This window comes from Eretmochelys imbricata, chromosome 21 (assembly GCF_965152235.1).
Source record: "Eretmochelys imbricata isolate rEreImb1 chromosome 21, rEreImb1.hap1, whole genome shotgun sequence".
NCBI classification, from domain to species: Eukaryota; Metazoa; Chordata; order Testudines; family Cheloniidae; genus Eretmochelys; species Eretmochelys imbricata.
Genome location: NC_135592.1, coordinates 11,268,161 through 11,284,599, shown reverse-complemented (window position 1 = coordinate 11,284,599; position 16,439 = coordinate 11,268,161). Strand labels below are relative to the sequence as shown.

Here is a 16,439-nt window from a genome sequence, read left to right as displayed (position 1 = left end):
GTCACATTGCCGTCCTTGATTTCTCATCTGCCTTACATAAATGGAGGTCAAGGATTTTTGTGTTTATGCCCTCGTCAGCAGGGACTGTTTTAATTAATGCCTATTGAGCCCATCACAATGTATCTGGGCACTGTACAAAAGTGAAACCAACCACAATTAAAATACCGCTGAGCTGGGCCCAGCAGCTAAGAGAGAAGTAGCTGTGCTCTGCCAAAGGAAAGCATCCAAGGAGGAACAAAACAATTCTCGAAAAACCTTAAAAGGAAGAACGGGCAAGAAAGGAGGTTAGGTCTGGCCACGTCTATGCAGATGATTCCAGCCAGAAGAGACTAGATGCACCAGTGCAAACCCTCCGTGCAGATAGGCAAAGATGCTATTTGCACTGATGGAGGTTTGCCCTGCTTGAAATTAGAATAAGCCACACTTTGTACAAGTGCATCCTACAGAGAGGTAGCGTAGCCTAGTAGAGAGTGCACTGGACTAGACTTCAGGGGACCTGGTTCTATTTCCAGTTCCTCTGCTGTGCAACCTTGGACAAGTCTTTTACCCTCCCCGTGCCTCAGTTTCCCTATCAGTAAAATGGGAATAAGAATACTGACCTCCTTTCTAAAGCGTTATGAGATTTGTGGATGAAAAGAGCTAAATAAGAGCCATGTGTTGTTATTATTATGGCTGCTTGCCCTGTCCATACTATGAGTCTGTACCAGTGTAGAAAAGCCCTTGGCCAGTCAAGATGAACTGACTGTTTACCTGGCCTTGAAACCAGACGCTGAAGGATTTAATCCTGCGACTTTCATCCAATCAGCTGTCAGCTAATCTGAACCAATTGCTATCGCTGTACTGCTGAGATACAGTAACCGCAGAGAGCGATTAATCAGCATGTCTAAGGCGATAACCCCCTTACTGAAAACTTCTAAATGCCGGATCAGGTTAGGGTGCTGCCCTGGCTCCCAAGCCAGGAGGTGCTGTGGACGCAGCAGGTTCCACAGCAAGAGAAAGTCCTTTGCCTCACAGCACAAGGATCTTTCTGGGTGATCTAAGGGTAGTGCTGAGCTGATGGGCTTTAAGGACAGGCCTATTTAAGCCTGCCTGGGAGGAAAGGCAGACCACTGGGATGCCGGGGAATGTGTGATGCAATGCAGGGTGGTCAAAAAACTGGGGTAATGCTCTGCAGAGCCTCCCCTCAAAAGCAGCATTTGCAGTTCTAATCACATCCCTCCGAGGACAAATCTTCATCACGGCAGTTTGCGTAACTGCAACTGTTATGCCAAAATTACAACCCACAAAATTAACAACAAATCTTCATGAGAAAACCATCAAGACCCTGGCACATGCTTTTAAAGGCCAACAGGCAGTGTTCTCTAGTGCTCAGAACAAGGGAAGGACGTGATTTTCAGAGGTGCTGAGCACCCGCAACTCCCATTGAAGTCACTGGGTTCTACTGGTGCTGAGCACCTCGGAAAATAAGGCCTGGGGATTCCTGGGTTCTAGCCTTGGGCAAGTCAGTTCATCTATAATGTGCCTCGGTTTCTCCACCTGTAAAGTGGGGCTACTATATACCTTTGTAATGTGCTTTGAGATCTTCAGACGAAAGGCGCTAAGTGCAAAGTATCCTATGCAAAAATTCTGAAGGGCCAATTAAAGCTGCCAAACCCAATGAGAAGTCGCCATAACGTTGTGTTTCCCCTTGTGCCTATGTCTGGGGAGCTGTTTCCTTAGCTTCAAGGGCTTGTCTAACACACACAGACACATTTTCAAACAGCCACCTCTACTGTATCCACAGTATTTGCACACCTGCCTAGGTTTGCAGGCTTCAAACCTGTGCTTTGGTGCACAAGCGGACAGGGAGACTGCATGTGTGAAAACACTGTGTGTACGAGCACCAGTTTGCACAAGCAAAACAATGGTTGTGTGCGGGAAATTCAGGGGGCTGGCTGGAAAAAAATCGGAGCTTTGGCTTTATTTCACAGAGCCTGTGGTGGGTCAGCGGAGGCTAGTGCAATGATGGTTAATGCACTGAATCCTGGTGACTGTTAGTCACATTTGTGATGCTTGTGTCATAGCAAACACTTAGTGTGGGCAAACTGTTAGGGGAACTTTTATCCGCTCGATCCTGGGCCAAGCAGCTCTTTTGTGATTGGAAAGAAACTCATTTTACAGACACTAGGAGGTTTGGACATTGACAACTCAACAATTCACTGCAATAAATGCGTCTTCCCGGTTGTAAGGGGAGAGAGAGAGAAAGCATGGGAAGGGGATGATGGGAAGAGGATATCCTGCAGTGCCCGGTCTCAGTGGCCCAGGAAGCAGAGACTGGGGGAAGAAGAGTGTTCCACAGGGAGTGCACACAGCTCGAATGTTCCCCAGAGTCCAAACCAGAAGCAAAGGCCAATCAACATAGAGAAGAGCATTATCATTTACCAAGTGGAGAGTGAAATATAGGACAGAACAGGTGCCCCGGGCTTCCAGTTAACATCTGGACAGGGATCAAAGCTGCGCCAAGTTAGAGGAACTCCCTGTTTGTAAGAGGAGAGGGCACTGGCCATCACTGATGCACTATCCCCTTTCAGCAAACAAAGGGGGAAAAGACATCTGGCCCTGTCCTCCAGACAGCTAGACCCTTTGGAATCTATCACCAACGACAATGCAGAAGGGACCCTCACCCACTGCAGAAGCTACCCAGTATGCTGTCTCTGGGAGAGACCCCAGGGGCTTTGTGTTTCCTTCCTTCCTGCAAAGTCCTATTTGTAAATTGGTTGCCCCAAACGGACACCAGCCACTCCCCAAATTCCCACTGCGGAGGGGAAAGCAGTTTTGGAGAAAGCTCTTTCCAGACAGACTCTCAGCAGCACTCTCCCTGACTAACATCCAAGCTCACAGGTGGTCCAGCAAAACAGCATCGTGGGCAAAAGTAATAGAGACTCTGGAAACCAATTATTCCCTCTGCTCTAGTTCTAATCGCCTAGAACTAGATTAGAAGGATCAGCGGTAGCTAGCTACCGCTGACCCTTCAGCTTAAGTTACATCATTGCCTAGAAAGCTGGAGACTTGGATTTTAGTCCTGTTACTGACCTTCCATATGCGGCAAGCTCCTTTCTTCTCTGGGCTGGGACCCTCATAATGGGGGTACCTGGCATCTCAGTTAACTACAAGATCACTCTATCGCCCTTCCACTCTTACATCAGAGCCATGCTGGAGTCCACCACTTGCCCACTGGCTGGGGCAGGCCTACAGTGGGGATTAGAACTAGAACGGAGGGAATCACTGGGTTTCCAGATTGGTAGTCAAAAAATAAAATATCAGGAAAAATAAATCAGAAAAGAAACGTTCACTTTGGGTGGAAACTGACATTTTCCAGTTGTACTCACCAAAACAAAACACCAGTATGAAAAATAAATTGTTTGGGGTCAAACAAAATGTCTCTTTTGACCCCCAAAAAGTTTTTTTGTTTGCTTTGTGTTTATTACCTTTTTAATTTAAAAACCAAAACCTAGCTCGATTTCTCAACGCAACATCATTTCAAAACGAAAAGTCAGAAAGTTTAATTTTGAAAGTCTCAAATGCCATTTTGACTTTTTCTCACTTTTTGTTTTTCATTTTCTTTTTATTCAACCAAAACTATTTGCCGAATTCGACCTGAATTGGCAAATAGTTCAAAGTTGCCCTGAAACTTCATTTTTGGGCAAACAAACTACTAGAGTGAAAAATTTTGCCCACATCTATTTTGAACAGGGGGCCTCAAAAATGTGAAAATGCTACCTGCAGCCACTTCAGTCTTTGACACAGTGGTACAGTCTTTGGGGACCACACTTCCCACAATGCAACGCTCCATTTTGACCAGGGCAGCTAGGCACGCTGCATGCTGGGACTGGTAACTGCACCTCTGCACTAAGAGACAAGAGAAACCATGATCTGCTCCATTACATGGAAATTGAAGAGAGGACCTTATGTTGCTGAGATGGGCAAAGTTTGAGTGCCCCTCCTACAGACACTAATCCTCAGTTTGAAAGCCAGTTACATCTTCTGACTGCAGGACTGGCCATAAGCACAAGCAAAGCTGGCAGCTAATCAGAGCCCCACTTCCCACAGGTTTCAGAGTAACAGCCGTGTTAGTCTGTATTCGCAAAAAGAAAAGGAGTACTTGTGGCACCTTAGAGACTAACCAATTTATTTGAGCATAAGCTTTCGTGAGCTACAGCTCACTTCATCAGAAGCTCTGCTCCTCGTCGGATGGCCCTGTCTCTCTTTCTCTTTCTCCAATAGCAGAGACAACTCACGGCTGGATCCCAGGCTGGCCTTGCTGCAGCGGGTTTAGAAGTAGCAATGGCGGGGGAGGTTAGTAAGCATCGGAGGTGGAAAGCACATCATGAATGACCCCTCAGCCACATGCGCTAGGGCGGGAAGTGTGGCATGCAAGTTAGGTGGACGGCTCAGGCCCCATGCCCGGTTATTATCCCAAGACAAGATGCATCTACGGTTAGAACTCCTCGAAGAGATAGAGAGAGAACAAAAATATTTACCATTAGAAAACGTCTGGGGGGTAACGTGTTGCTGGAGGTGCCTCTCCCCTGTTTAACATTATAAAAAAGTGATTTAGAAACAGTGTCCAGCAAGAAGCCTGCCTTTTTAAAATTTCAATTATTTCTCATTCTCTGCCTCTCAGATTTGCAAAGATTTCCTCCCTTTCCCCCACCCCAATGAGCCTGGCACAGAGGCCTGAGCTTGTATCATCAATCCACTCCGTCACCCGGTCCATCACAACCCATAGCAGACTGCTGGGGCAGTCCCCTCCCATGTCCTCTGACGCAAAGAGGCAGGATTCTCATGCTACAGGCTGGAGGCGAGGGGATGAAAGACCGAGGGGTGCAAAGAGAAGTAGCGTTAGTTGGTTAGTATTTAACGTGTCTCCTCGTTTGGTGTCTAGCTCTTCGCTATCTGGGCAGCAGAGTGTGGCCCACACAACAGGATCAAATCTGGGGGGATGTGTAAGAGATTGCGAGCTACAGCAGGCGTGTGTGATGGGTGCAAGGGAGTCTGACTGAGTGTAAGGGCAATGAAGAGGATCTGAGTCCATATGGTCTTGTCTGTATGAGAAAAGGTGCACTGGTCTGATTTAAAAATCCATGTAGTTAAACTAGTGCAGACCTCCTAATGGAGAGGCACTTAAATCAGTTTAGCTTAATCCAGTAATATACCAAACTAAACCAATTTAAGCAAGGGTTAAATGGGCTTAAAGTGGGTCTTTGTTAGGTCGGTCGCACTTGTTTAACTAGATCAGTTTTCAATCCATTTAACTGCAGCTTTCCTGCTAAGGCAAGGGCTAAGGCAGTCAGTGTTATGGATACCCCAAGGGCCCGATTCTGCCCTCACTCACCCCGATGTAAATGAGGTGTGACACTCACTCACCCTGATGTAAATGAGGTGTGACACTGGTGTAAAAATGGTGAGAGAGAAGAATCAGGCCCCGTGGGTGCAAAAGAAGAGTGTGACAGGAAACGCAAGCAGGAGGGAGGTGTAAGGAGGAGTAAGCCCAAGTAACTCTGAGCACACTTTAACATATACCTTCTTCTGCTCCTTCACCAGTAAGAAATTTAGACCCCCAGTGCCCACCTACTGATGCGTAACTGCCCATCACCTGGGAATCTGGCCTTGTGTCACCAGCTTCAAGTCAGTAGCAGGGCCTGGAGCTGTATTCTGTCATAATCTGCATAGCAAATATCCCCCCGGGACAATCCCAATGAAAGCACCCTTGGAATGAACCCAACCAGCCTGACAGGGGCTGGAGCAGATCCTGGGAGACAAAGGGAAGGGGGACACAGCCCCACTGAGCCAGGCTGCAGGGGGCTCAGGGAGGGGCAGACATGTCACAGAAGGCGAAGATAAGTATGAGGAAGAGAGGTCCTAGAGGAGAGATTTTAGGAGCAGGCAGTACGCTGCTGCCTGAGGCAGGGAGAGGGGACGTGAGACGGGCAGCTCCAGGGAGGTTGAGGCTTGGTACAGGGGGTTCCAGGGAGGCCAGGGCCCAATGCAGAGGGCTCTGGGGTAAGCGCATGACACACACGTGCTGGTGGGGTTGCTTGGGGAAGGCCGAGGCCTGGCAAGCCGGGGGTGGGTGGGCGCCACAATGGACCAGGTCTAGGCAGCACCGGCAGTGAGGTCTGGAGCAGTCTGCACCCGGGGGAGCCTGGGGGCTGAGGAATAAAGCACCAACTGCTGCTTTCATTAAAATTGATGGCAGAGGTCCCAGGGCCTTCGCCTTCACTAGGGTCAGGATTGAGCCTGAGTCAGGCTTTGGCTTTGCTTCCCCCATGGGTACCATATGACTGTGTGGATCCCTGCCTAGTAAGACGGATCCACCGTAGCAGGCCAGAAGGAGCTGGGGGAGTCATTTCTCCACACGCTGGGCCTCCTGAGGGCCGCCTGAGCCAATTCCTCACCCCTCCACAGAGGAAAAGCCAAGCAGATGGGCCTGACCCAAAGACCAGGAACCAGGCAGCACAGGGAAGGCGAGCGTTTGGGCAGTGCTTCCCCCATATGTGCACAGCGCATGTGGAACTGATTATCCCCCAGGGATGGCGAGGTGACAAGAGACAATCAGAGTGTCTGAGCAAAGGGCTTAATGAGAAACAAACTCCAGAGGTAGGCCAGACTGAGTGGAGGGGCCAGGACGGAGCCGAAGAGAGGAGGAAGGTGAGAAGGAAAAGAGAGAGGAGTGCGATCTACTCCCAGACGCATCAGGTCCTCGGCTCTCCGCAGCGCTCAGTACAGGGCAAATCCTAACGGGCACCTGGGACCTTACTCTGCCACCAGGATTTGCCTCAAATGTCCATGGCTGGACAAACCAGGGGTTGGGAAGGATAGATGCCCCCAGGACACCTGGGCAAGGGGTTTAATTCCCTTGCTCTGCAGCAACGAAGAGGGAGTGTCTCCTGCACGGTCAGTCTCTTGTGACTGTGGGGGCGTCCACCAGGGAGCAGAAGATATCTTGTAGATGCACCAGGAATGGCTGCCCCAGCCCCCCATGCTCCTTCCCACATTAGAACACCGTGTAACATCTTACAGCTGCTCAAGCCAATTGCACTGATGCAAACGTCATATATCTACCTTGGGCACAGGTCTGCACTCCTCATGTTGGGGTAAAGGGGGGAACAGACTGGAGCACTGGAGAAAACACAGGCCCTCTAAGGGAGGCAGACCTGCCTGTAATATGCTCGCCCCATTCTGGCCAACAGAATGAGCGGGATACGAGGCAGGATAGGGGAGTCCAGCTGCAGGGGATCAGGCGTCTGGGGAGCGGGCATATTGCGATCAGGGGCAGCGCTGGGCCGTCTGGGGAACGGGCCATATTGCGATCAGGGGCAGCGCTGGGCCGTCTGGGGAGCGGGCCATATTGCGATCAGGGGCAGCGCTGGGCCGTCTGGGGAGCGGGCCATATTGCGATCAGGGGCAGCGCTGGGCATCTGGGGAGCGGGCATATTGCGATCAGGGGCAGCGCTGGGGCATCTGGGGAGCGGGCCATATTGCGATCAGGGGCAGCGCTGGGGCATCTGGGGAGCGGGCATATTGCGATCAGGGGCAGCGCTGGGCCGTCTGGGGAGCGGGCCATATTGCGATCAGGGGCAGCGCTGGGGCATCTGGGGAGCGGGCCATATTGCGATCAGGGGCAGCGCTGGGCCGTCTGGGGAGCGGGCCATATTGCGATCAGGGGCAGCGCTGGGCCGTCTGGGGAGCGGGCCATATTGCGATCAGAGGCAGCGCTGGGGCGTCTGGGGAGCGGGCCATATTGCGATCAGGGGCAGCGCTGGGGCGTCTGGGGAGCGGGCCATATTGCGATCAGGGGCAGCGCTGGGGCGTCTGGGGAGCGGGCCATATTGCGATCAGGGGCAGCGCTGGGGCGTCTGGGGAGCGGGCCATATTGCGATCAGGGGCAGCGCTGGGGCGTCTGGGGAGCGGGCCATATTGCCATCAGGGGCAGCGCTGGGGCGTCTGGGGAGCGGGCCATATTGCCATCAGGGGCAGCGCTGGGCCGTCTGGGGAGCGGGCATATTGCCATCAGGGGCAGCGCTGGGCCGTCTGGGGAGCGGGCCATATTGCCATCAGGGGCAGCGCTGGGCCGTCGGGGGAGCGGGCCATATTGCGATCAGGGGCAGCGCTGGGCCGTCTGGGGAGCGTGCTATAAAGCAGTGTTGCCATTTCTGGGGAGCACAAGCCACGCCTCGGGGGAGCACTTTTGCAGGGTGACTGACACCTCCACCAGTGACAGTGCATCTCCCAGACATGTTTTCTCCATATGGAACCACAAAGCCTCAAGTCCAGAGCTGAGCACACAACTGCAGGCCTGCTGCTTTCCTCTGGCGTCTCTAACGGCGGAGGGAAAGAGCCCCTCCCATCATGCGAGGCTGACCTGACCCGCTGCAGAGCACTTTAATCAACAGGGCGGGGCGGGTTTGGGGGCTGTTGAAAAGGCTGCTTTAGAGAATAAACAAATACATAAGGTCATCGGCCTCCCCTCCCCCGATCCTGGAGCCAGGGTGGGAGTCATGAGGGCTGGCCCCTGCTCCGCTAGGACGCATGTTATTCATTATCTGCATTTTTAAAAGCAGCAATAAAAAGCAGAAAAATGAAAAACACCGGCCGCGGCCTAATGAAACTGTCATTCAAATGAAGCCACCCCGCTTCCTGCTGGCTGGTGTGAGCTGAAGGAGACCTGCATGAGGAGCCTGCTCCCAGCGGCCCTTCAAACGCACCGCATTCAATTTCAAAGCACTCGGCTGGGGGAGCAGGTTTGCACTGCCCTCCCTGGAAATTTTATTCCCCTTGAAATGATGAAGTATTTCAGAGGAAATGGAGAAGGAAGGGGGAGTGCTGGGGGAGCAAGGGAAGCTGTTTGCTGAGACCCGGCCATAAAACAAAAAAGAGCAGTTATAAATATCCAAGCAGGTACCTAAGCTTCTGCCTGACTATAAATCTGTCGGCTGGGCATCCCTGCGGGGAAGGCGGGATTGGCTGCCTGTTAGTCACAGACGGCAGCACAATCCCGCACTGTTCACAGTTTAGGGGACTCAGATGCACTCCGATGCTACCAACCGTGCTGGGCTGGATCCTGCCCTCACTCGCACTGATCAGCACAGCCAGGTGTAGCCAAGGGCAGAGCATGGCTCATCAGACAAAGGGACGGGCAATGCTGGAAGCTGGTCCCATTTGAAAGGGATGCTGTGTCCGTAACTCACATGGCTGCGGGAGGAAGGAGCGGCAGGGTGGATGCAGTGAACAGACCCCCTGGGATGAGTCCAGAGTGGGGCATCAGCTGCTAGTCAGGATTTGGGTGGCCTGTGTTACTACTAAAATGCTTCGTGGCTGTATTTACTTGCATGCATGGAGGTGAGTTAGTGGGAAGATAAACTACATGTCCTGAATCGCACAGGAAAATGTTTTCTAAGGGGCTGGGAAAATATGAAAGGGGATTCTTTGGCCAAGATTTTCGGAAGTGACTGTTGATTTGGGGGCTCAACTTGATAAGATACCTTAAAATGTCTGAGTACAGAGACCCTCTAAAAATCAGGCCCCACAAGCTGTGTGTCCTAAATCCCTAGACACTTCTGAAAATCTTGACCCGTATCCTTTATCAGAACATTATCCTGAAGCCTTGTACAGGCCTCAGATAAGGATTTCAAAACACTAGCTAGACATTAAAGCATTAGGCTCTGGGGCCCTGGGAGGTAGGTATTACCCCTATTTTACTGGTGGGGAAACAGAAGCACCTACCACTGAAATGACTTTCCTAAGGTTACCGAGTGAGTCAGTGGCAGAGCTAGGAGTAGACCCCAGGTGTCCAGCGCACCCAGTTCTCAACTCTAACCACTAGACTTCCCAGCCACAGAAGGAATGGTTAGGCCAGAGGATGGAAGGAGCCCTGCCCGATTTGTGCACAGAGAATGCAAGGGAATATTTGGAAAAACCAAACATATTTACAGAGATATGGAAGCACCTAAGGATGCAAATAGGGGCCGAGTGGGAATGACAAAGCTCTCAGCAGGTTAGGCGACTAAGTGCAATTGAAGTCAATGGCAGTTAAGCACCTAATTCTGCTAGGCAATCTGCATCTTTAAGCACCTAAATAAAAAACCTTGAAAAATCTGGCCCCTCATCTTTTCCCCTGTTAAGACCATAAAAAAAATTGGTGTCTGTAGAAGAAAGATTCTCTCAAGGGAATCTGCAACCCAATTTACCATACCACTGGCAATTATATGTGTGTGAGAGAGAGAGTGTGTGTGTGTGAGAGAGAGTGAGAAACTGAGGCGTTGCCATGAGGGTGGAGAAATGCAAATATGGTACTGAACTTCAAAGAAAGGCGAGGAGGGCGGTCCTGGCCATGACTGCCCTGTTAGTTTCATTTTTATTCCTAGTTCAATCAATAAGGGAGGGTGGGGGGAAATCACTAAACTCCTGGAAGATCATGAAAACTTGAGCAATAAGCAGCAATTGTTTATAAAGACTAGATCTGGCCACTCAACTGTACTTTTTTTTGGTTAGAGTAACACAACTGTAATTGGAAAGTGGAAGCCAGGAGGATCGAAAAGCTGAAGGGCCGCGGAACAAGGGTAATCAAGAGCATCAAAGCAAGGGGAGGTGCCCCAGAGACAAGCGTTATTCATTATTATTTATCATTTGTATTGTGGTGGAGCCTAGGAGCCCTAGTCCTGGGCCAGGAGCCCATAATGCTAGGCACTGTACAAACCCACAATGAAAAGACAGTCCCGGTCTCAGAGAGCTTAGGTCCAGTCTAGTTGAATCTCTTCGTTAATGACGCAGAACCAAGGATTAAGCTGCCCATTCATTACATTTACAGATAATTCTATATCGGAGGAGCTGAAAACACCAAGGAGGACAGAGAAATACCAAGGGAGTCAGAGTGACTGGAAACGTGATCAGAAAACACCACGAACACAATGAGATTCAACTCAGAGGAGATGCAAGCGCTTATATACCCACTAACTTCCCAAACAGATATACAATGGGAAGGAGAGGCTGGAGAAGCAGCAGGGCAGGGAGATGTCTAGGGGTGATGGTGGACAATAATTTAGACAGGCATTTGCAGTGCAGTATTGCCACAAAAAGACACCTGAAGCAGCTTGGGGCTGCATAGGTAGAGGCATCACATCCCGGAGCAGGGAGGCACTAGTTCCTCCCCATGGGGTCGATCCTGTTCCCACTGAAATTAATGGGAGCTTGCTTTGCCATTGATTTCAAGAGGTGTTAGAACAGGATCTATACGGCTCTCGTGCAAGAGCACCCGGGGGTAAATACCTTGGTACCAGAAAGATACTGACAAACTGCAGGGTGTACACAGGAGAGTAGCACGGATGTTCAGGGGGGTAAGAGGGAGAGATGAATAGAAATAAATACACAGATTATGCCTCTGAAGAAGTGGGTTTTTTACCCACAAAAGCTTATGCCCAAATAAATCTGTTAGTCTTTAAAGTACCATCGGACTCCTCATTGTTTTTGTGGATACAGACTGACACAGCTACTCCCTGATACTACATAGAGATTTGCTCACTAAAGTCTAAGGGGGAACAGGACACACATATCTGTAAACACCAAGGAAGGAGTGAGATTATTTAGGGAGGCAAAAGGGGGTAGAATTAGGCGTAATGTGATGAAATTAAGGAAGGGAAAACTTGGGGTCTGAATATCAGGAAAGTTTTCCTGGCAGCGAGATCTCTGAGGGTGGGGAATTATCTCCCAGGAGGCAGGAGTGGGAGCCCTGTTCCCTGGGAGGTGTAAAGTTAGACTGGACAGATCGAATGGGTGAAACATGGAACAGTCCCACAGGCCAAGGAGAGGGATGAGATGGGCTTTCCCGGTGCGAGCTTGTAGAATGAAGCTGCCTCATGGAAATGTGTGCAGGGCATTTTCTGTGCCTGCACAGCAGGGGCTTGAAGAGCTAAATCTCTCAGTTGCTTTTAATTCCTTTTTTATTTTGCAGTAAGAGCTAACATGTTTACAGCAATTTGTGGACTTAATCACTTCCCAAATGTAACATTTTTTTAAATCAAATCAGCTGTTAAGCTGCTCAAGCATCTGAAACTAGTAAAACTTCTATCTCCGTTTGATGTTTTACAATTTGAAAACACACAGAGAAAAAAAATCTGATTTTGGGGGTTGTTGGGTTTTGTTTTTTCATTTTTGCAAGACAATTGTTGGTGGGCTGAGACCTCATGGTGCCAAGTTCCTGCTGGGAACAGACTCACATCCAAATCTTAACTCCCCCATCATTCTTCCCCAAAGACTAGAGGATAACAACACAAAGGAAGACAACAGCTAGCCCAGAACAAAGCTTCAGATCCCTCGTTCTTTTCCCAGAGCACTCTCCTATGTGTCTGCTCGAAAATGTGCGAGTGTGAGAACAGGATTGGGCATGCACATGCAACTAGCCACATGACCATGTGCACAAGAGCCCGTGAATGAATGCATATGTACCCCATACAGCTGTCTGCAATTACAACACATGCTGTCACGTAATATATATATAGATCTATGTATTAATTAAGCCTGTACAAAAGACTTCCCCACCCTTGCTAGATTACTTAGAAACATCCTCAAACATACTGAGTCCAATTCTGGTCCAGCTCTATTAAACCTCCAATTATTGCTGGTCCATTTGAACTAAAGGAGACTTTCCAATTACCGGACAGCAGTACAGGGCTTATGATGTGCAGCTGGATCACTCACTCACACACACACCCTACAATGAAAACTTGTGCTGCTCTTTAGAATACCTAGATTTCTTGTGGGGGGAAAAACTCCACTATATCTTGGAAGCCTGAAGAGCTGGTACTTTCAGTAGGACCCAGAGCCAACTGTTTGGCTGTACAGAGCCAGATCAGAGAATAAACCTTTCACAGCAGTATTGACCCTCTCTATACAGCTCTGGATCCCGGGCCGGTGCGTGTTACAGGTAGGAGAGGGAGCATTCAATGAACTTCAGTGGAGTCTGGGGCAGCAGCCTTGTAAGCAAGTAGTCTTAGTGTAAGAGCGCTGAGATCCACAGCCCAGCCAGAGCGCAAACACATACACTCACAGGTGTGATCTAAGCTACAGTTCTCACCTACCTATGCACGTTTTCCCATCAGCGTGCAGCACAAACTTCACATGGCAGCCACACTTGGGCCCTTGGTCTGTATCGTCACACGTGTGTTGGCATCCTCCGTTTCCATAGTTACAGGTCACTGCAGGGGGCAAAGAACCCACAGTCAAGAAGTCGGCAACAGCCTAGAGCCGGGAGCAGGTTCCAAACATCATCATCCCATGCACTTGGTCTGGACTGCACATGAGCAGGGGAATGCAGGCTGTCTGGAGATTGGAATTGCCACACCAAACGGTCCCTTTATGCCAACATCCCATCTCCTGCCACACTGAATTAGGCTAAATGATCCATTTAGTCAGGCATCCTGAGCAGGGCACTGGTCCAACTGACCCAGTACCTGATGATCAAGCCATTTAGATCATCTCTAGGGATGTGAGAGAGATGTTCTATTCCTAAGGCCCCTTCTGTCTCTGGCCTTTCTTGGCAGTTTTTGTCATGTGGACACTTGCCTACTAGGAACTCATCTCCCCAGCTCGATTCGCACTGGCCAACGCACCATCCCATGGTAGCGACTTTCAGTTAATACCCAGCTGGGCCATGTTTAAACTGGTGTCCTAGTGATGGAAGGCTGAGAGCCGCGTGAGAAAACGAGCCGAGGTGAGGTGAGAGGAACGAGCAGCTCTAGAGTTAGTCAGATCTAGATCCTGTCACCTAGGTTGTGAGTTCAAATCCAGCCTAGGGTCAAGATTTTCAGAAGTGACGAGTGATTCTGGGTGCCTGACTTCAGACACTTTAAAGGGGCCTGAATGTCAGAAAGTGCTGAACACCCGCCCATGAAAATCAGTGCCCCAAGTTGGGCCCTCAAAATTGCTAAAGTTTTGAAAATCTTGGCCCTAATTGGTAGTGACAAAGTCATTGCCATTTCATCGCTACTTGGAGGACAATACCTTACACAATTCAAAGGGGAAGCAGTAAGCTGGCATCATGGCCTAGTGGTGGGCTTCCTGCCTATGGTGCTGGAGGTATCAAGTGCAAAACCCAAGTAACAGAAATGAAAATTATAGTTATTAGCTTGGAACAGGTGGGATTCTCTGGCCTGTGTTATGTAAGAGGTCAGACTAGATGATCACAACAGCCCCATTTGGCCTTCAACTCTATAGGAACAGGAACTGATAGGACAGTCCCAAATACACAGAACAACAGGGTTTAGTTCCAAGATTGCTCAGGGAGATCTTGGATGGTTTAAACTTAAAATTTATGAAAGGATTTAAAATCCAGGGTTTACAGAATTTTTTAAACTGAGATGTAATTCTACCTAGTAGATTTAGCTGCCCAATTCCCAATCCCCTAGGCAGCTGGGTAAGTCTCAGCCACAATGGTTAAAAGAAATCCTCATAAGCCATTTCTAAGTCTCTGACTTTCCCTGCAGAAATCTTAGCAGAATGACACTACCATGGGGTTTCTTGCTTCTTTCTCACAGGCATCTACTACTTGCCAATGTCAGAGAGCGGGCTAGAAGGACCACTGATCTGGTCCAGCGTGGTAATGTTTACTCAGTAATAAAAAATTTATTAGGGATGTGTGGGATTTTCAAAAACTCTTATGTCACTTAGGTGCTTTGAAAATCTGACCCGATGTTCTTAAGGAGGCAAGTTGCTCTTTTAACTTATCCCAGAGCGAGAATCAGTTTGCTGGATTCAAGCTCCATTTCATCCTTTCTGCCGAGAGAAAATAAAATAACAATCAAATAAATAAAAGATTTAAAAAAAAATTAAAATCTTGGCAACACCAGTGAATTCCTGGCCTGAGATCAGAGGGGCTGACAACACCGAATCCCCGGGTAGATGATTCTTGTGGTTCTCTGGTGCGCTAATCTTCTACTTTAAGACTAAAGCTGATCAGACAGCAGGCTCGGCCCCGGTGTAAGCCCAGGAAGAGCAGTAAAGTCCACGCAGCGTTATACCAGAGATGACTCTGGCCCGTTGTCTCTGCAAGAGAACGAGCTATGGGATTTTGTAAGGATCTCACTGGGGGATGTTGAGCTGTCGGGACCCCATTTTAATTACTTCTGCATTATCTGGGGTTGCCTCAGCCTGCGCCGGCAGCGGCCCGGACCCACAGACACAACGACACACGCAAACCACTGGAAAGCTGGGCAGGCAGATAGAGACGTCTGCAACAGACGCTGCAAAAGCAGTGAAGGAGACTGGCTGGAAACACGGCCCTTAAACCTCAGAAAATCAACCCATTTGACAATTGAGTGTTATTAAGCTTTTATTAGGAGTCAGGATTCCTGGGTTTTATTTCTAGACGGTGGGAGGAAAGTGCAGAGCAGTGGAAGGTGAAGTGGTCTAAACGGTTAGAGCCGGGGGGGGGGGGAGGGGGGGGGGGAGAGGGGACGGGGCGGGCGCAAGGAACAGGTGTCAGGGCTCCTGGGTTCTTTACCTGGATCTGGGAGGTCTAGAGCATAACGCAGGGTGACTGGGAGTCAAGGATTTGGGGCTTTGTCCCTGGACTTGGGGAGAGCAGTGTGGTCTAGTGCTCAGAGAAGGAGGAGATGGAGTCAGGACTCCTGAGTCTAGCGCTTAATGCAGGAAGTTTGGGCACTAGCGGGTCTTGGGTTCATTTCCTTGGGTAGGTGGAGAGGGTGGCCTAGAGCAGGGGGTGGGAGTCTGGAGAGACACATATTATCTTAATAAAGGAATGGTGGTGGCCATGGAGCTGCGTCAAGGCCCAAAGCTCCCCGAGAAAGGTGGGTCTCATGACACGAAGCTGGGCTGGTATCCCCCAGGCTGAAGCCACAGCAAAGGCGGGGAGAGGAGCAGCCAGGCACCGGGCTCTTACGTTTGCAGTCCCGCTGGTTCTTGGTGAGCTCAAAGCCTGGCCGGCACTCGCAGGCGATGCCCCCCTTGGGGGTCTCCCGGCAGATGTGGGCGCAGCCGTGGTTCTTGTTCATGCAGTTCATTCCTTCTAAAAGAGAGAAGAAAACACATAAAAGCTCCTGCAGGGCTCGGGCCATTGGGGGTCTAGGATGAAGGGTGAGTTTTTCTCATGCTGCCTGGGGCTGAATACAAGATGGTCACTATCTCAGAGGGGCCAGATTACCAGTCTCTCGGGCACAGCCTAGAGCCAAGCCCAGCCTGCACTGAAACCTCTGCTGTCTTAGAGTGCCTGGGGGAAGTATCCCACAGCCCTACCTAGGGTTCTCTGAGGACAGTTGTCCACATAGCCAGCTAACACAAGCCTGCCTATAACCCCCTCCTCGCCCCACATGCACCCCACCCTCACCCCAAAACACCTTTGACTCCCTTCAAACCCCTCTTGCCGGCCTGGGACAGATCCATCCAAG

At 50.0% G+C, this 16,439-nt stretch overlaps 1 protein-coding gene across 1 annotated transcript in view; it reads right to left on the bottom strand.

Annotated features, from left to right (window-relative positions):
- Positions 1-16,439, bottom strand: part of SCUBE3 (signal peptide, CUB domain and EGF like domain containing 3) — a 94,080-nt gene that overhangs the window by 30,968 nt on the left and 46,673 nt on the right. The window contains exons 5-7 of the mRNA XM_077839412.1: positions 15,935-16,060; positions 13,116-13,232; positions 4,521-4,568 (exon numbers count right to left, since the gene is read on the bottom strand). Of these exons, the coding sequence (XP_077695538.1) occupies positions 4,521-4,568; positions 13,116-13,232; positions 15,935-16,060 (291 nt within the window). The remainder of the gene's footprint in view (positions 1-4,520; positions 4,569-13,115; positions 13,233-15,934; positions 16,061-16,439) is intronic.